The sequence below is a fragment of the Capsicum annuum genome, chromosome 8 (genome assembly GCF_002878395.1).
Source record: "Capsicum annuum cultivar UCD-10X-F1 chromosome 8, UCD10Xv1.1, whole genome shotgun sequence".
In the NCBI taxonomy this organism is placed as follows: Eukaryota; Viridiplantae; Streptophyta; class Magnoliopsida; order Solanales; family Solanaceae; genus Capsicum; species Capsicum annuum.
The window spans coordinates 23225284-23246365 of NC_061118.1; the positions used below are offsets into that span (position 1 = coordinate 23225284).

General features: G+C 39.9%; 1 protein-coding gene across 3 annotated transcripts in view; it reads right to left on the minus strand.

The window, feature by feature from the left end:
• Positions 1-20678, minus strand: part of LOC107838999 — a 35149-nt gene extending 14471 nt beyond the window's left edge. For all 3 annotated transcript variants that reach the window (XM_016682322.2, XM_016682323.2, XM_047395345.1), the window contains exons 1-12: positions 20371-20678; positions 19656-19743; positions 11273-11325; positions 11107-11176; positions 10896-11026; positions 10504-10674; positions 10118-10417; positions 9177-9224; positions 8991-9031; positions 7858-7945; positions 7582-7777; positions 7328-7459 (exon numbers count right to left, since the gene is read on the minus strand). In XM_016682322.2, coding sequence (XP_016537808.1) covers positions 7328-7459; positions 7582-7777; positions 7858-7945; positions 8991-9031; positions 9177-9224; positions 10118-10417; positions 10504-10674; positions 10896-11026; positions 11107-11176; positions 11273-11325; positions 19656-19743; positions 20371-20539 — 1487 coding nt within the window. In that variant the 5' untranslated portion in view covers positions 20540-20678. The remainder of the gene's footprint in view (positions 1-7327; positions 7460-7581; positions 7778-7857; positions 7946-8990; positions 9032-9176; positions 9225-10117; positions 10418-10503; positions 10675-10895; positions 11027-11106; positions 11177-11272; positions 11326-19655; positions 19744-20370) is intronic.
• Between the last annotated feature and the right edge of the window lie 404 nt (positions 20679-21082).

The following is a 21082-nucleotide window of genomic DNA, read 5'->3' on the forward strand; positions in this document are numbered from 1 at the left end:
TGCACCTCACCTGATCGAGGTCACGACCCTTCCTCTCCCTAGCCTTAGCGAGTCTAAACAACTTTTTCTCCCTTCCTTTCCCCTGTAACCCTGCATACAAGCTCTCAAAAGCGGCCGTCTTAGCTGCTGTGACTGCTGACTTAGCCTCCTTCCTAGCTAGCTTGTACTCTTTCCTGTTTACCCGCTTCTCTTCTTCGTCCTTACTCTCAACCAATTTAGCATACGCCCCTTTCTTGGTCCCCACTTTCTTCTCCACCTCTTCATTCCACCACCAATCCCCCCGATGATGCCCGACCCGGCCCCTAGAAACACCCAACACCTCACTTGCATTCTCCCTGATGCACCTAGCCGCCCTATCCCACATACTATCCACGTCCCCCCTACACTCCCACACCCCCATTCCCGCCAACTTCTACCCTATCTCCCACGCATTCACTGGCGTCAAGCCGCCACACTTAATTCTAGGTCTACACTCCTTACTCCTCCTCTTTCTATTTCTTTATACCCAAATCCATAACCAAGAGCCTATGCTAGGTCGAAAGATTCTCACTCGGGATGACCTTACAGTCCTTACACAACGCCCTATCCCCTTTCCTAAGCAACAAAAAGTCAATCTGGGTCCTGACTATCGCGCTTCGAAAGGTGATCAGGTGATCGTCCTTCTTCGAAAAGCCCGAGTTCACCACCACCAGCCCAAAGGACCTCGCAAACTCCAATAGAGTAGTCCCTCTTCATTTCTCTCCCCAAAACCAAAACCACCATGCACATCACCAAAGCCTCCCGATAACGCCCCGATGTGCCCGTTGAAATCTCCTGCTACAACAATCTTCTCCGAGCTAGGCACGCCTCTCACCACCTCCTCCAATGCCTCCCAAAACCGCATCTTCTCCTCCCCCTTCGATCCCGCGCATATGCACTACACACGTTCAGGGTAAACCCCCGAATGACCAACTTAATAGTCATCAACCTATCATTAATCCTCTTCACCTCTACTACCTGGCCTCTAAGCTCTTCATCTACTAAGATGCCAACTCCATTCCTACGCCTCTCGCTCCCAGAGTACCACAGCTTATAACCATCCACCTCCCTAGCCTTAGACCCTACCCACTTGGTCTCTTGAACACACGCAATATTGATCCTCCTCTTCCTAAGAATCTTCACAAGCTCTATGGACTTACCCTGAAGGGTTCCTATATTCCAAGCCCCAACCCTCAGCCTACCATCACTATCCACACGCCCTCCACTACCCCCCCCCCCCCCGCGGCCAAACCTTGGCCTCCCTCCCACTCCCGCCCTTTCCTCATCCCCCGCCCCCACCATGGCCCCACGCCCCAACCCCCTCGGACATGACCCTATCCAACCATTACCGCCCACAGCCACAACTACACGAAAGTATAAGAAAATATAAAGATATAAACGATGGTAGTAGCAAAGCAGCAGCAAGAAATACAAGGCTCACACAAATTCAAAGGAATAATCCAGGAACAAAACTAAACTCAACTAGAGAGCAAACACCACTGGACTCAACACCCACAGCCCCAAAAATAGATTCCCAAGCCGATAACCCAATCCAAAGCAGTGTAAGAAACGACCACAGCAACAGCAACAACAGACAATAGACAATATCAACAAATCCAACGCAAGTCAAGGTACAGGGGCTACTACTAGCATAATACGAAGAATGAAATAACAAAGGTTAGAAGTCACCGGGTTACGCTTGTAAACCAAGCCGGAAACCAAAGCCCAGCGTTGATCAGGTTCCGGGGGATTCCGGTGCTGAGATGGAGTTGCGGCTGCTGGAGACCGAGGGAACTGGTTGTCGTTTGGGTGCTGCAGCTGCTGGCGACCGAGCGGCGGGTGCAGGAGATCGCATGGGTTCAAGTACATTCAAATACAGAAGGAGATCGCTTCTTGTACCCAAGGAGCTTCAGACATTGCTAGCTATTTCACCAAAATGAGGGATCTTTGGGATGAACTTAATTCTGCTTATGTAGGACCACAATGCACATGTGGTGCTCTCTCTAAGTTCATCCAAGATCAACTTCTTTTTCAGTTCCTTAGTGGCTTAAATGGTAGTTACTCTACTGTAAAAAGCAATACTCTTATGATGTCACCTCTTCCTCCCCTTGGTAAAGTTTATTCTTTGCTACAACATGATGAAAGCCAAAAGGATGCAAGGTCCGTCAATTCTGGATTCTCAGGCGACTCAGCCTCCTCCTCTACATCCATACATCAGTTAGGTGGTAGAACTTTTCAGCAGAGAGTGTCTTTCACTCCTAATAAGGGTCCTCCCTTATCCAACACCAATAATCCACTCTACTGCAGATATTGCAGAAAGAATACCCACGCCATTGATACATGCTACAAACTGCTTGGCTACCCTGCTGATTATAGGTTCACTAAAGGAAAGAAATCAGCTTCATGTGTTCAAATGGGAGATATCCATGCTGTCCATCCTGCTTCTCCATCTGCTTCTCCATCTGTTCAGAATCAGCTGCATTGTTTTAACAAGGAGCAGCATGCTCATCCAACTGGTTCTTCTTCTGTTGAACCTCCTAGCTCTGCTCCCTATGCTGCATACCATTCATCTTCTTCATCAAACCATGGTTTCACTCCCGAGCAGCATACTTACCTCTTAAATCTGCTCAAGCACTCTTCTCTTACATCTGGTGCTCTCACTGGGCCAGATACTCCAGCTTTTGCTAACTTTGCAGGTGGATTTTGCAGCACTGGTTTTAGTACTGATGGTTATACTATATGTGCATCCTCCCAGTTAGGATTAAATTCTTGGATACTTGATTCAGGAGCCACAAATCACATGACCCCACACAAACACCTTTTACACAACTTACAACCTCTTTCCATTCCTTTCCTTATCACTTTACCCAATGGTTACAAAGCCAAAGTCATATCTACTGGTGCTTTAGTCTTTAGGGATGATACTACTTTACATAATGTTCTTTTAGTTCCCTCCTTTAAATTTAATCTGATATCTGTCTATCAACTTCTTAATCAACTCAAGTGCCCAGCTGTATTTTCTATTTCTGCATGTCAATTGCAGGGCCCTTCACTGAAGAGGCCCCTGGACATTGGTAGGGAATGGACTGTACTACTGTCAGCTTGATTTCCCAGATTCTCTCCATCATCATCCTGTCCAAGCTGGCTCTCATCCTACTTGTAGTAACCTTTATTCTCAAGTTCCTATCTGTAATGCTCCTATTCCCTTAGTTCCCTCATGTAATTCTACTATTGTACCTAATAAACTGGATCTACTTTGGCATCAAAGAATGGGACACATGCCTTTTAACAAAATGAGGTCTATTTCTTTTATTGCTCTTCAAATCTCTACTAAACAAGTTTTTGATTGTCCAATTTGCCCATTGGCTAGACAACAAAGGTTGCCTTTTTCCCCTAGCACAATTCATACCACTGTTTCTTTTGCTCTAGTACACATTGATGTGTGGGGACCTTCTCATACTCCTACTTATAATGGATATCGATATTTCATTACTTTTATAAATGATTTCACTAGGTTGTAGATGATTTCACTAGGGCAACCTGGATACATTTATTTTCCGGCAAATCTAATGCTTTTTCCATAGTTCAGTCTTTTTTTTCCATGGTAAAGGTTCAATTTAATGCCCTTGTCCAATGCATTAGAACTGATAATGCATATGAACTGGGCAGCAGCATTGAAGCCTCCCAATTTCTTGCATCTAATGGTATTCTCAACCAAACTACTATTCCACACACTCCTCAACAAAATGGTGTCGTGGAACGCAAACACAAGCACCTTCTTGAAGTAGCTCGAGCCTTACTTTTTCAATACAAACTCCCTACTAAATATTGGGGTGATTGTATCCTAACACCACATATATCATCAATAGACTTCCTTTATCCTCCTTAAATAACATTTCTCCCTTTGAAAAATTGCATGGTATAACCCCTAAATATGCTCACATGAAGTCCTTTAATATGCTCACATGAAGTCCTTTATTGTCATGCTGCCATAGCTAAACCTGGTAGAGACAAGTTTCAACCGAGGGCTATTCTATGCATCTTTTTGGGCTATCCTTGTGGCAAAAAGGGCTATAAACCACTCAACCTTGACACTCACTCTATTTTCTACTCACGAGATGTTTTTTATGAACATTTGTTTCCTTTTTCTTCCCCCAATTCTTCTCCTCCTATTTTCCCCTCTCCTCCATCTATGTATGCTGATTTTGATATTCCTGTCAATGTTCCATCTTCAGCTCTTTCTCCTGTTTCAACCACTCCTACCCCTGTTGCTCCCGTACCTGTTACACCTCCTCTTATTCCTTCTAGGAAATTCAGTAGAACACATTCTGCCCCTCAGTTCTATCATCAAGCTGTCTCCCATCCTGCATGCCTCCCATCCTGCATAGCAAGAAGCTATGTTGCAGGAATTTCAAGCCCTTGAGGCAAACAATACTTGGGACCTGGTCCCTCTTCCCCCTCATAAGAAACCTATTTCCTGCAAATGGGTTTATAAAATCAAAGGAAATCTGATGGTTCAGTGGAACGAAATAAAGCTAAATTGGTTATCCGGGGTGATACCCAAAAGAAAGGCATTGACTATCTTGAGACCTTCTCTCCTGTTGTGAAATTTACTACTATTAAATGTCTTCTCACAATTGTTGCCAAACGTAACTGGACTGTTTACCAATTGGATGTCAACAATGCGTTCCTTCATGGTGACCTTCATGAGGAGGTGTATATGAAAATTCCTCTTGGCCTTCAGGTTTCACCTTCTACTTCTACATCTGCTTCTCCTATTGTTTGCAAATCAAAGAAATCTTTATATGGTCTTAAACAAGCTTCTAGGCGGCAATGGTTTTCCAAACTGTCTGAAGCTTTGACTTCCCGAGGTGACGCTTCTAGTAAGAATGATTATTCTTTATTCTCCAAGTTTTGGGATGGCTTCTTGTCTGTTGTGGATGATATTCTCCTTGCTGGAGATAATATTGATGAATTGAATGCTCTCAAACACATTCTCCATGACCAGTTCAAAATTAAAGATCTTGGTAATGTTCACTACTTTTTGGGTTTGGAAATTTCCAAACATTCGCAAGGTTATCTGATGACCCAACAGAAGTTTACTTCTGATTTGCTTGCTGAATTTCACTGTGACCAGTTTTCTGCTGTGGTTGCTCCCCTTGATTCATCTATCAAACTTCTTCCTGATATGGGAATGCCCCATTGTGATGCTAGTTTGTTTCGGAGGTTGGTGGGGAAATTAAATTTCTTATAACACACGAGGCCTGACATTGCTTTTGCTGTCCAGCATTTGAGCCAATTTCTTCAGGCTCCTCAGATTCCTCATCTTACGGCTGGTATTCATGTGTTGCGTTACTTACTCAATGCCCCTGATCTGGGGATTCTATTATCTGGTCATTCTGACTTCTCAATGGTTGCTTTCTTTGATTCCGATTGGGTTGCTTGTGCCCAGTCACGTAAATTTGTTACTGGATACTTCATTACCCTTGGGGTTTTTCCTGCTTCTTGGAAATGCAAAATACAACCTATTGTGTCATTGTCCTCTGCTGAGGCTAAATACAGGGCCCTTCGTAAAGTGGTTGCTAAAATTTCTTGGTTGATCCGTTTATTTAGTGATCTTGGTCTCACTATTACTTCTGTTCCTGTTTTTTGTGATAGCCAGGCTGCCCTCCATATCGCAAAGAATCCAGTTTTCCACGAACGCACTAAGCACATTGAGGTGGATTGTCACTACATTCGTGAGAGTTTGTCTGCTGGTCTGATTTCCCTCCATCATGTCTCTACACATGCTCAACTGGCAGACATATTCACCAAGGATCTACCTGGACATGTTCATCATCATTTCCTGCCCAAGCTTGGAGTGTTTACACCCTTCAGCTTGAAGGGGGATGTTGGGCCAATTCCTTATATAGTAGACCCGACTTAATTGTAATTTGTTAACATTTACTATAGCCCAATACTGGTACCCAGCCCAATATGTGTGTATATAATAATACTTGTACTTCAGTAAAGTTGACTAAACAGGACAAAAGGAATAAAGATATTTTTTCTCATCTTCTCTCTCTTCGTCTCTTTTACATTTGGGTTTCCACCATTGTTGAACCTGCTTCATGGTCAAGCTTCGAATCCAACACTTGGACACATATTAAAGTGGTAAGGAGAACCATCTAAGACCATACTTTGAAGGAAAAGACACCTTTTCTACTTCAGCCGGAAAGCATCAAGAGTATAAACTTGTTGCGGTTTAGACACGAGGACAGATGTCAATGAATTCAATATTCTATAACACTCATATGTGGAGTTTAGTTTCTCAAGGTTCAAAAACCTAATTTGGAAAAAGTAGCAACTTTTAAAAATCATATATTTAGCCTTTGTCAAACCTGCTTTAACTCAAAACCTGGCATCGGGTGAGGAGACAAATTAATAACTGGAGACGTAATCAGCAAAAACAAGGCAGACACTTAGGAGCAACCAAACGAGAGAGATGATTGACTTTGATAGATATTCCATGGTTATCTTGAATTCAGAAATTCCAGAAAACAATTTATACTTAAAAGTACTAAGATCAACACATTCACGAAGCATATTTGTTGAGATGATCCCATTGTTGCTTGTTGTTGTGGATCTATGGAAGTCAACTAATTAAATATTTAATTATATTTTAGTAGTTTAATTTTTAATTCAAGAATAGGGTTTTATGTTTCCTACTTTCATAAGGATTAGATTTTCTAGAATAGGGTTTCATGTTTCCTACTTTCACAAAGATTAGACTAGTTGTAACATGACTCCTATTTAAAGGGGTTTTTGGAGAATAAACCAGGAAGTCGTATTTCAGCAAAAAAGCAAAAAGCAAGAGATCGAAGTTCTTTCTTACAATGAACTCTAAAGTCTCAGCCTCCCTTTAACGAGCTGAACTTATATATCGCCCTGTAAATCGATCCTTCCGTAAAGATCCTAACACTTGCACTATGTTCAGATGATCCCATTGTTTCTTGCACTTAGTGTTTCAGCGCTCAGACAAAAGGAAAAGTGTGCATGCTCAGATAAATCATTTACTATTTACGAATGTGATAATTCAGAATATAAGAAGATAGCAAACGGAGAGGCCCGGAGGGACTAATTTAACCATTTAGCTGAAGATGACAAACCACATCATATCCACTCCAAATAATGCATTAAGTCGAGCTAACATCCAAAAGCAATCTATGCGAGATAAGATTTGGAAGGCTATTTCCTGTTTTAGATTTTGCGAGGACAAATAAACCCATGTCGATTACATTCTACTATTGATTTATGTAGCTAATATTACCTTCCCAATTTTTCATTCTGCATTCTCCTTTTATCTTCAGCAAGCTGGAGACCCATATACTCATATTGGTTCAATGGGAGATCATCTCTGTTTCCAGATGGAAGTGACATACCACCCATTCTCATGATTCCTCTGCAAGAAGTTCCCATGATATCAAACTCATTTGCATCAATTTGAATTTACGCCCATCTATAGATAATGGAGTCGAGCAATCTTTGAGCTACAAAGACTAATCAAACGAAGAACCTACTTACCCATGTAAAGGCATGCCAGCGTGCATAGATCGCATATAAGGAGTAGTAAAAAGTGTTGGAGGAACCATACAAGCACTAAATGGAGAATTTCCACCATTACCATAAACATTTGCAAATGGCCTTAGTGTGGAGTATGTATTGCTATTCCAATAAGGTGATGGATAGCTTGGAAATCCTCCCGAAAGCATGGCGTTTCCTGATTCAAGCACGGCCAAAGCAAAAACATTTCACATATCACACTGCATACAAAGTGAATTAAACAAACAAAAGGTCTACCTGTCCGAAGCATTGGATTTGGATCGGAAGCAAAAGCGCAGTCTCTGATGAGATGGTCAGGAGAACCACACATGTAACAATTACGGTCCTAAGAACCAAAAAACTACCATCAGTTTACGCCTATAGGACCAACACTACAGAGCAACAGAACTAATTAAATACTTATTTTTTTTCTTTCACACTCAGTACATAATGATCGCATATCTTTCTCTTGCTATCACTGATCACATAGACCAAATTTGTAGTAAAATTCCAGCATATCCAAGATATCAGGACCAATGTATTTTTCTAATACTAATTGGTTTCAAGCCCCATAGGATTCACAAATCACTAATAAGAAAGTAATGCTTCTATTTTTCTTAATTAAGCGAAAAAACACAAGTTAAAGTTATCCAGCCAAAGAGTGGTTCTTTCAAGAAAGACAAACAAAAGGGAGAATTATAAATGTGATCATGTGAAAGTCTGAACTCAGGAAAGATGTGTGATGTTTACTCTAAACCAAACAAAAGATACTACACACTTTGGGAGAAGTTCAAAAGAATGCAGATGTATAGGGTATAGATCATCTCATTGTTCCAAGACATGGACATGATAATGGACGCCTTAGTACTATTGCGCATGTTTCTGATGATTCATCATATTATTTACACTTCAAGGCATCTCAATGTTCTGTGCCTTCAGAGTTCTAATAGGTTTGAAAACATGTACATGCACAGTAAATAATTTGTTCATGTTTGTAAAATATCAAATAATAGTAATAAATGTCATCCAACTAGTTTCAAAATCACCAACAGTGCATCATTTATTGTGGTCAAATGATCCAATAAATAATCACAGGGAAAGGATCATATTCAAACTCAGAGAGAAATTTTTCGTAGTATATTTCTTGCCTAAAAAAATAGGTGTTCTTCGCATCCCAAAGAAATATCAGATTGCCAAGAGAGAACATTTCCTTCTCATATTTTCCTATTCTCATTTTTATCTAATACACATGCTACACCCATATAGAGAAATTTAACTTGTATACACCCCTGACAGAAGGGTAATTTAACCTGGATTCCAGGTTACATGTCAGGGGCTACCCTAAAACCCATCAAACAGTACTAAGCATGCTGACAAAAGTTGCATAGGACCTTTATAACTCTTCCAGCAGGCAGAAAATTCATGGCGCCACCTGCATTAAGACAAGTTTCCTAATCAGTAATAAGAGATTTGTTATTTAATGAGTAAAAACCAGAATTAAGATAGCAAAAGTTCCAGAAATAAATTCATAATGCAAGTGCCACATGTAAAGAGCCAGTGAAAGTAGTAAATCCTACCTCTTGTGTCACACCACAGACCTTTATTCTTCTTGATGGAAGAATCGACTGCAATCAAATAGGCAGTGAGTAACTACATGAAAAACACTAACCCAGTAGACTAAGCAAATATGAAGACTACAAAAAGTAGTACAAATCTCAACCTTTTACTGCAAGCAGTGATACAGCTTGGTTTATTCAAGAGAAATCAATTTGAACAGAATTTAGTTCCTTTTTACATTTTTTTTTCCCAACATAGTAGGTGAGGATGAAAACCTAAAATATCCAATGCTCTAGAACATGGAAAATTTAATAAAGATAACCAGATAAAAGAAAAGATAATGGGTTCAATCAAATTTTAAATTCAAATCTACGTAAGATACAGATTGTGAAAGAAAATCAAATTACTTGAGTAATGACTACAAACAAAAATTAACTTTGCTTTTCCTTTAATAGGGAGGTGGGGAAATGGATGGCACTTGCAAACACTGGAGATTGAGATGTTCACCAATAAAGAGAGCCATATAAACACTTCAGTTTCCCCTTCATCTCAATATGAAGGACAAAATAGGCAAATGAATGATGAATATAAAATTTGGTATCATTCAGTTACTGATATTTTAACTTTTACATCAATTTGAATGTTTCACAAATCTACAAGTCAGCGAATTGAATGAACTGTATGTTATGGGCAAAGGTTTTGTAACTCCATTAAGAGCTCAAGTCTAACATTCTCTTTCGAAGAAAAAAAAAGTATTGACAAATGCATCTCATCAGTAATTTCCCTCAAGAGAGAAATTCTAGTGACAAGTTGATTCCTCCAATTCCACATGTATCCAGGAAGGACATAATGAGGTTCAGCCAATCGATAAACCAGAATACATGCCAGTACTTTCCACTGGTGACATATGCAGAAGAAATAGGCAAATAGCTAAGGAAAATGGTCAGGTATGAGCTAATACCTTCATTTTGAAAATGGGAATGAAGCAACTTAAGAGGCTTGCTTTCACCCGGACAATCTTCAGGGTAATCAGGTACACTTGGAAAATTCCAATGATTAGTAGATCCATCTCTTCCTCCATCCATTTGTTGCATTGTCCTTGACAATGATTTTCTCCTAATATATGGGTCATAAAGAGATTCTGCCATAACTTGATTGGATCCTTTTCCAGTAGCTGAGGGTGAATGAGGCATCTCCATTTCCCGTTGCACAACTGTTACAGCACAAGAAATATCTTTCACCTGAATGCCAGATTCACCATCTGCATTGAGAAACAGGTCAGTCATATCTCATTCACTTACAGTCTCTATTCAAGATTCACAATTCTCATATAGAAATCATTTGCACCTGGAGCATATTTGCGTAAATCACTTTCTGACAAAGAGGTATCTATCTGGGATTCAAGAAAATGCTCAATTGTTTTCCTGAGAGATAAATTTGGTAGAAGATCTTCCACTCTACATCTGCTACAAAGGCATTTTGGGCACATTGCGTTTTCTTGAAGAGACAGACAAATGCCTACAGATACATTCAATCAGAAAATGTAGAAGTATATTCTCAATGCTCAAATCAATATTATCCAAGAACACAAGATGCTCAAAAAGAGATCCGGTAAGTATTAACAAATGCAAAGAGTGAAGATAATACACATAATGCGCGCATTTCAAAGAAATAAATGCATAGTGGAAGCAGGTACAGATGAACAGACAAAATTGCACAATAATGCATAAACTACTCACATTTCTCACAAAAACTGTGGTGGCAGCAAGGTATCATCACAGCATCCTTAAAGACGGTATTGCAGAGAGGGCATTTCAACTCTACAGGCAAATCAATATTGGGAACAGCTGGAAAGTCGGAGCTTATCACCCTTCATCCATAAGACAATAAACATCAGCTGTGCTTGTGGGCTAAAGGAATGACCAAAATAGAAGGTAGAGAATGCAATACTTATGCAATGCCGGCGCATCAGGAGTTTTTGGTTCAGGTAACTTAGTTGGGATCTTGCTATGATTAGAACCTGATCCAATCATTCAACCAATTTGTTTCAAATGAGGGGAGAAAAAGACAAAACAAGAGACACCCTTTCCAAGAGATACACGGCAATAAGACCAACCTCTTTGTATAACCTGATTTAAGCCGCTTGGATCACGCTTTTGACACTGAAACCTGGATGTGACAAGGAGAATTGCATTAATCACACACCATGTATTCAAGCAAACATTTTTTAGCATGGCCCATGACAAGATTGCGAGAGTAATGAAAACTGAAGACCGAAGCAAGAGGGGAAACGAATCAGAGAACAGTCAACTTAACAAAATAGCGCTATGCATCAGAAAATAGAGGGAATGAGAAAGGCTGTGTATTTGCATTGTTTGGCATGACAGACAGATAAGCATTTTTAAGTTTACAACCTTAGGAACCAATATTCAAAATCAGGAGAAGCAAGAGTAGGTGAACTTATCCATCTGCTTACGCGACAAAGTTACCAAGTACCTTTGCTGGTAGGAATTAGCGAATATCCAGTGAATTAGTGCACAACACGGCCCAGACACCACCTGTATCTCCCCGGGCTGGGGGTGGGGTGGGGTGGGGGCGCGACTATGCCTCCTTAGGTTAGATAAAAGAAGCCACCAATCATAAATTATGGTGAAACTATAAGCATAAAAATAATAAAGATTCTTCTCACAACACAACAACAACAACAACAACAACAAACCCAGTGTATTCCCACATAAGGAGGTCTGGGGAGGGTAAGATGTACGCAGTCCATACCTCTACCTCTAAAGAAGTAGAAAGGCTGTTTCCGATAGACCCCCGACTCGAGACACGAAATACTAAACAAATTCATAGTAAAGCATGGAACAAGATGGCATAACATAAATACGACACCCACAAGTAATAGTAAACAGAGAAAAGTAAACAAATTCGTAATAAAGCATGAAACAAGGTATTATAACAAGAATAATACCCCCACCAAGTAATTCCCTACACTAGCGACCCAAACTGACCCTAGCCTTCTGCCTTAACTCACATCTTCCAGATCTTCCTATCTAGGGTCATGTCCTCAGTGAGCTGTAACTGCTCCATGTCCCGCCTAATCACCTCTCCCCAGTACTTCTTCGTCCTACCCCTACCCCGCCTAAAACTATCCAAAGCTAGCCTCTTACACCTACGAACCGGGGCATCCATACCCCTCCTCATCACGTGTCCGAACCATCTCAATCGGACTTCCCGCATCTTATTCTCCACTGGAGTCACACCAGCCTTCTCCCTGATAGTCTCATTCCGAACTCTATCCCCCCTAGTCAGCCCACACATCCAACGCAACATCCGCATTTTCGCCACCTTCATTTTTTGAATGTGGGAGTTCTTAACTGGCCAATACTCTGCTCCATACAACATGGCCGGACGGACTTCCACCCTGTAGAATTTGCCTTTAAGCTTGGGCGGCACCTTCTTATCACACAACACCCCCGAACCGAGCTTCCACTTCATCCATCCCGCCCCAATACGGTGTGAGACATCCTCATCAATCTCACCGTTACCCTGAATCATGGACCCGAGATACTTGAAACTATCCCTCTTACATACCACCTGTGATTCCAACTTCACTACCACCTCATTCTCCAGCCTCACGTCATTAAACTTGCATTCCAAATACTCTGTCTTGCTCCTACTCAACCTGAACCCTTTAGACTAAAGAGTTTGTCTCCACACCTCTAATTTATCATTCACATACCCCCGCGTCTCATCAATCAAAACTACATCATCTGCAAAAAAACATACACCAAGGCACCTCTCCTTGAATACGCCGCGTCAACACATCCATCACCAAAGCAAACAAAAGGGACTAAGAGTAGATCCCTGATGCAATCCTGTCAAGACAGTGAAATGCTCAGAGTCTCCTCCCACCGTCCTCACCTGAGTTTTCGCTCCATCATACATGTCCTTAATTGCTCTGATATATGCCACCGGGACTCCACTCACCTCCAAACATCTCCAAAACACCTCCCTGGGGCCTTTGTCATATGCCTTCTCCAAGTCGATAAATACCATATGCAGGTGCTTCTTCCTTTCCCCATACTGTTCCACCAGCCTCCGTACAAGGTGAATTGCCTCCGTCGTCGAGCAGCCAGGCATAAATCCAAACTGGTTCTCCGAAATAGACACTATCCGTCTCAGCCTCACCTCGACCACTCTCTCCCAAATCTTCATAGAGTGACTCAATAACTTAATACCCCTATAGTTATTGCAACTCTGAATGTCACCCTTGTTCTTATAAAGAGGGATCATAGTACTCCACCTCTAAGCCTTAGGCATTTTCGCCGTCTTGAAAATTCCGTTAAACAATCCAGTCAACCACCTTAAACCAGTTTCGCCAGAAAACTTCCAAAAATCCACAGGTATCTCATCAGGCCCCGTCGCCCTACCCCTTCGCATCCTGCGAACAGCCTCTCTAACCTCCTCTACCTTAAAACGTCTACAATAACTAAAATCCCGACACTCATCTGAATGCTCCAGCTCTCCAAACACAATAGCTCTATCCCCTTCGTCATTCAAGAGCCTATGAAAATACGACTGCCATCTATTCTTAATGTGGCCTTCCTCCACCAACACTGTACCGTCCTCCCCCCTTAATGCACTTCACCTGATCGAGGTCACGCCCCTTCCTCTCCCTGTAGCCTTGGCGAGTCTAAACAACTTTTTTTCCCCTCCTTTCTCCTGTAACCCCGCAACAAGCTCTCAAATGTTGCCGTCTTAGCCGCCGTAACTGCTAACTTAGCCTCCTTCCTAGCTAACTTGTACTCTTTTCTGTTTACCCGCTTCTCTTCTTTGTCCTTACTCTCAACCAACTTAGCATACGCCCCAATAAAATCTAATTTACTTACCAAAAGAGAAGGTTAAAAATCTTGAGTGAGCCATTACCTAATATGTAAATAGCTTCCTTTCATGGAATATGAACAAGTTCGTAACTTGTTCCTTAGTCTAAAATAAAACTTAAAGAGGTATGGTTCTATAGGGGTTTTATACCAATATACTCTTTAACATTTTACTAGGAAAGTTAGTTTTATGACATCAAGGTTGAATTCTAACACTCTCTTTTCTGGGTTCAAACAATAAGGGAAATTCAAATGGCTTGAACAGCACAGCTACCAAAAAAAGATTCTTAAAAATTATACTTTTTTCCTGAAACTTGAGTCACACAGAAATTGCAAATATAACAATATATAGAAAGACGATGATTAAGTTTTATTAGCAACATACTATTTAGCATTTTACTAGAAATGTTAGTTTTACGACATCAAGTTTGAACTCTAACCAACTCTTTTTTGGGTTCAAACACTTACGAGAAATTCAAATGGCTTGAACAATACAGCTACCAAGAAATGATTCTTAATACCTTTTTTCTGAAACTTGAGTCACACAGAAATTGCTAATAAAACAATATTTAGAAAGGCAATGATTAGGATCGCCAAATAGAGTGTTCCAATCACTATTTTACCATTTGCAAAATTGTGAAACACCATTCACGTTCACTAGAGAATATGAATCATGGTTATATATTTTACATACAATGTAGGCTTTTGAGTATGTTTCATGTTAAGAATGTTTCTCCAGAAATAAAACTAGGAAGAATATACTTTGGAATAATTTCAGGGCCATACGTCAAACATCGGTAAAAAAAAATTTTTTGTAAGTCAAAATTTCCATCAAGAAACACCAACCGGAACGAAAAGTTTGCACATGTTGTCTATAAGACTTGACTTGAGTCATACATAGGTTATCTATGAAGTTTAGAGGAACAAAAGTAGTAGTACTAATCTTTTTTTACTTTTTTCTTTTGTTCACCTTACTTTCCTTTGTCCGATAAAGATATTATGGACAAAAGGAAACTTACAAAAGATGAGCACAAAAATTGTCAAATATTGATCAAAGGGTTCCTCTTTGTCATGCCTGGGGCTTCAATTAAACTGCTCGCATCCCCCTATCCTCTCCAATATTCAAATGGCCTCCAAAACAAACTTTCAGCTTATACAAGCTGCCTAAAATGAAAATACAATATTCTATTTAGTCTCTCAGATTGATTAATCCAGAATATCTATCTTATCTTTCATTGTTTATCAAGATCTTGAAGAATTGATAAAATTATCATTCAACTGCTGGAACCACAAAAAAGCATAAATTTTGCAAAATGTATATGTTTGTAGGATATTCACAAGACAGTACAATGTGACACACTGATAAACAAGCTATCATTCAGCTTCCTTTTCAGCCCAACATTATTTAATTATAAAGAATAAGTAATCCACGACTAGCAGTTACTTATGCAGTGTGGCTGAAATCGTACAGAGAAGCATATATGTGAAGCAGTAGGTTTCCAAGCTGTTACTATTTAATTTTTATAAAATATTTTCCTGTTGTTGGGTTGGGGGTGGCTAATCTTACTAATGTCACTCAATGAACCAGAGGTATGCTCTTTTTGCTGAAGAGAAAACTACTCCAAATTAATAAAGAGAGTCGGAATTAATTAATATATCTTGGACCTGAGAGGTTCTCTTTCTCAAAGTCCCAGTAGTTCTTATGACCAAATCCTACATCAATGTCGGGAAATATTCCCTCAGTCACCGGACAAATGTTAGCCCCAAAGTCAAAGGCATTGATTTGCCCACCCTGTAATATAAGCAGGCCATTAGTCAGGGAGACACACAATAAATACTGTGCAATTAGTAATCATAATTTCAAACAAATAAATACAGACTAGGCAGAGAGACACACACATGCAAGGGAGAAGGAGCCCAAGAGCCAGGTCCCTACCCCGCCGGCAACAGAACTATTCGTATGTAGGTCCTCAAAGCATGAATTAAGAACTTTAGATTCAGGAGAAAGAACAGAGGGAGGGGAACATGATGACAAAATAGACCATGGACATATGTCAATTTAGAAAACCGTGGAGCTCTATGAAGAGTAGTTGACCAAATTTGACTGCAGGGTTGACCATAGGTTGATTGTGTTTGAACAGTATCGGAGACTCCGAAGGCATTCTTCATACATGGACCATATACACACCCCATTTCCACACGGCCATATTTGTTAAGTTTAGGTTTTTCCTTGTTTGAACGCATTTCGATATGGGTCTTAGCCCGTTAGTTTACTTAGACTAGCACTATAAATAGAGAATCTTTTAGTTTAGGTTTACTTTTTACTGATATGTTTATGTGAAGCTTTATTGCGACCTTTGGATTCTTAAAGAACTCGTTGGATTACCATTGGAGGTGTAGATCTTCTTTAGTAATCTTCTTTCCTTATCTTTAAGTCATTTGTTATGTTACTAATATTATATACTATTTGTAACCTAATTCTATCAATTTGGTTCCCTAGATCCTATCTCCTATTCTTCCTTTAATTCTATTTTCTTTTGGAATTTATTCTGTCGTCAGAACACCACATACATAATAACACCTCTTCAGTTTACTGTCTGGTAGAATTCTTATGGAGTGGAAAACTTTTACAAGTGCGTCAGATGAAAATGGCAGAAAGCGAGCTTTTGGGGACAAGTAATGGTGTTGCAGTGAACCTTTATCAAGGGGATTTACGTTTCTCTTATTGCACATGATAAAGATGCAATGATTTTCAATGTGAGCTTTATGAAATGATGTACAAAAAAGAAGTCATCCATTCAGTATGGGAGAGAGTGCTGAATAATTGGGAGATTGGAGATCTTCAGCAATTATTGAACGCTTTGCATAATGAAGACTTGAAAATATTGAGAGGGATAGAAAAGAAGAGGATAAACAGGGACCTCATTGTCAAGCCATTCTATGATTGTTACTCATCTTAAAAGTGAAGGTTTCTCCCACATGGGGCAGTCCAGATGCCACACTCAGAATAGGATGCTCTCTTACAACTAATATTTGTACACACTTTCTATACTAGAGAAATTGCTCGGGGTGCAGCAACAACAACAACAACAAAAAACCCAGTGTATTCCCACATAGTGAGGTCTGGGGAGGGAAGGGTAAGATGTACGCAGTCTATACCTCTACCTCTAAAGAAGTAGAAAGGCTGTTTCCGATAGACCCCCGGCTCGAGACACGGAATACTAAACAAATTCATAGTAAAGCATGGAACAAGATGGCATAACATAAATACGACACCCACAAGTAATAGTAAACAGAGAAAAGTAAACAAATTCGTAATAAAGCATGAAGCAAGGTATCATAACAAGAATAATACCCCCACCAAGTAATTCCCTACACTAGCGACCCAAACTGACCCTAGCCTTCTGCTCTAATTCGCGTCTTCCAGATCTTCCTATCTAGGGTCATGCCCTCAGTGAGCTATAACTGCTCCATGTCCCGCCTAATCACCTCTCCCCAGTACTTCTTCGTCCTACCCCTACCCCGCCTAAAACCATCCAAAGCTAGCCTCTCACACCTACGAACCGGGGCATCCATGCCCCTCCTCATCACGTGTCCGAACCATCTCAATCGGACTTTCCGCATCTTATTCTCCACTGGAGTCACACCAACCTTCTCCCTGATAGTCTCATTCCGAACTCTATACCCCCTAGTCAGCCCACACATCCAACGCAACATCCGCATTTTCGCCACCTTCATTTTTTGAATGTGGGAGTTCTTAACTGGCCAACACTCTACTCCATACAACATGGACGGACGGACTGCCACCCTGTAGAATTTGCCTTTAAGCTTGGGCGGCACCTTCTTATCACACAACACCCCCAAACCGAGCTTCCACTTCATCCATCCCGCCCCAATACGGTGTGAGACATCCTCGTCAATCTCACCGTTATCCTGAATCACGGACCCGAGATACTTGAAACTATCCCTCTTACATACCACCTGTGATTCCAACTTCACTACCAATGTATAATTGTTTTTAAATCTCAAAAATTTAGTTCTTAAAAAAGTACAAACGTAAATTCAATTATGTTATCAGCGGAGAAGCATTACTCAAAACCAATAACATTGACTAAAATACATCACCACAATCAATGATCACCCAGTGCTATCAAAGGTGAAAAAAACTGAAGCCAACTGGAGCTTTAAGCGTTGATAAAATGTGGGATTTAATAAGAAAAGTACCAAGTTTAGGGGAAAATGTGTTCAAGAAAAATTATTGTAAGCCCGCACAACAATTATGTAAGCAAAAATTGGAAAAGATACATTAGGTGAAACATTAATTTCTTGTTTCATGCCTCCACAGTCGTCGGAGTTGTCGCCTTCTTCAAGATACATCCTACGAGCAACGAGGCTAAGTTACATTAGGTGAAACATTATTGCCTTGTTTCACGCCTCCACGATTGTCGGGTGTTGTCTCCTTCTTCAGTAAACATCCTATGAGCAACAAGGTGCATGCCTTAGCGCCTTGGTAATACTATCACTTGAGTGAGGCGAAGCACACAACCTATTTTAAACCTAATTCCAGGGTTTAAGCATGCCTTAGTCAATCCTTTGACATCACATCAATGCAATCATTGATGAAGCAATTGAACTTCCCATGGTGATTCCTAATTGACACCCTAGTGTAACATGTGATTTTAGCCGCCTATGCTTGAAAACTAACCATTCAAGACAAATCCTTCGCAATTACACATTATAAATGCAACTATAACAAGTCCACTTCACCACGAAAACCACTTTTTGACGAGTAAAAAACTGCAACCCGTCCAACACTGCAAATAGCACATACACTACTGTTGGGTGCTACGTTGGTCTCAACGAATATCAAGAAAAACCATGACATGTCCTACTGCGGTCTTTTATAACTATGTGGTACTTACAATGGCATATGCAAGTGATTTTCAGCAGCACCAACCTTCAGACAAGGTTCATTGTTATACCATATCACTTCAGATCATGGTCCTTACCACTAATGATTCTAAATACGGATCCAAATCGCCCGGCTCTCTTTTTTTATACTTGTGATGCCCAAACTAGCTTACATGCATCTCGACTAATTCATAGGATACATACTACCAGCACAATCACCGAGTAACTTTGTCCACCAAAGTTTGGACAGATGTGAAGAAATCACCTAGTGTTTTTGCCTCCGCTAGGATTTGAACCTGAGCCCTCATGGTTCTTAACCCACTTCATTGACCGCTAGGTCACACCCTTAGGTGCAGCACATCAATCTCATCTATTATTAAATAATCAAGTTCATGTATAATAGAATGTCCTCTTTCATTGACATCCATAAATAACTCAAATATTTACCCATAAATACCAAGTGAACAATATGAAGCCCACCCAATATTGAACATCAATTTCTTTCATACAGTTCACAAACTAATCTTACCTCATTAAATACATTCCCGTTAGTCACTGCATGTAAAACCTCATAATCACACTTTCACAGCAAAAGATGAAAGAATCTAAGTTATAAAAGGAATGCAATTGAACTAATACCTAAAAAAACATATAGTAGTAAAAGTCCTCAAAAGGATTTTGCATTTGCAAGTAGTAAGAACTCACTTAGCAGCTGAATGCATCGTTCGAGCAGGAACTCTCTTGACAATCACACTTGACCCACTCGCAATCTGAAAATTTTCGTCTTTATACTCTGCAAAGACGAATACCAGAAATGTAGCTCGAAATTAAGATAAATTTCAGGTTTGGTATTCAGATATATGTAGAAAAAATACACATCTAGGAATGCAGAGATATATGTTACTCTGATCAGCATAGGAAAATCAGAAAGTCACTAGTGTCTCTTTGGCCATGAAATTTTTTTACTTTTTTACAGAGTTAATAGCCACCAAAAATTAAAAAATAACTCTAATTTATTTTATGTCCAAACACTCCTACAATTTCCAAAAATCATTTTTCAATTTTAAAACAAAAACTACTTTTTTTCTATTTTCACAATGAAACATGACCAAACGCCTACAAAATTCAGGAAATAGATACAGGAATGTAGAGGTATATGTTGCTCTGATCAGCATACGAAAATTAGAAAGTCATTAAATATCAGGAAACTGTTCTCTCTCTCTCTCTTTCACACACACACTCTAAAAATGCATTTCAACATTAAAAATAAAAAGTTATGAATACATGCACGCTACCTATACACTGATATATGTAGCTCAGAATTAAATACAAACTTCAGACACACACACACATAGAGAGAGAGAGAAGGCCTTGGAGTAAAACAAAAACAGAAGGAATAAAATGAAAAGAAATGAACGACCTTCGCCAGAGAGTTCATCGGAGAAAATGAGATCAAAGTCCTGACAAGTGTCGAGATGTTTTTGGTGGGCGATCTTCAACCTCAGCTCTCGCAGCGAGATAGAGGACCGGCCATCTATATCAACAGAATCGAAGTTTTGACAGCTCCTGAATTTGAAGCGAATTGACATTCTTTCTACCTCACACCTAATTCAATCCAAAGAGAGAGATTATAGACAGCAAACGAGAGATTCCAGGGTTCTTCAGAGAAGGGGGGCTAAGATAAGTAACGGAAGTTGAAATACAGAATGCACAACTAATGGAACCCCCTTTTACATGAGACTGAAAAAGAGAGGAAACGGTCACGTGTTCTGCGCATGATTATTACGTGTTAGCTGTTAAAGACAAATGAACATCAAAAGCATGCATCCACAGTGGCTAAACGGTCCCGTTTGGGTAAAACCCAATTTAGTATATGCGTGCTTTGGTGTGTGTGTGTGGCCGCATATTGTTGGGTTTGAAATCGAGATACGGAAGCTTAAAATTTGGATTTGAGACGATAAATCAGATGATAAAGAAAATAATACTAAAAAACATAAAATTATTATATGTTTGGTCAATCGGTCTACATATTATAAAATCTAATAGCAAAAACATTAAACTTATTGGGAGAAATCTTCCTAAACAAAAACTCTTCAATGATTACATTGTGGATGTTATTATATTATGGTATG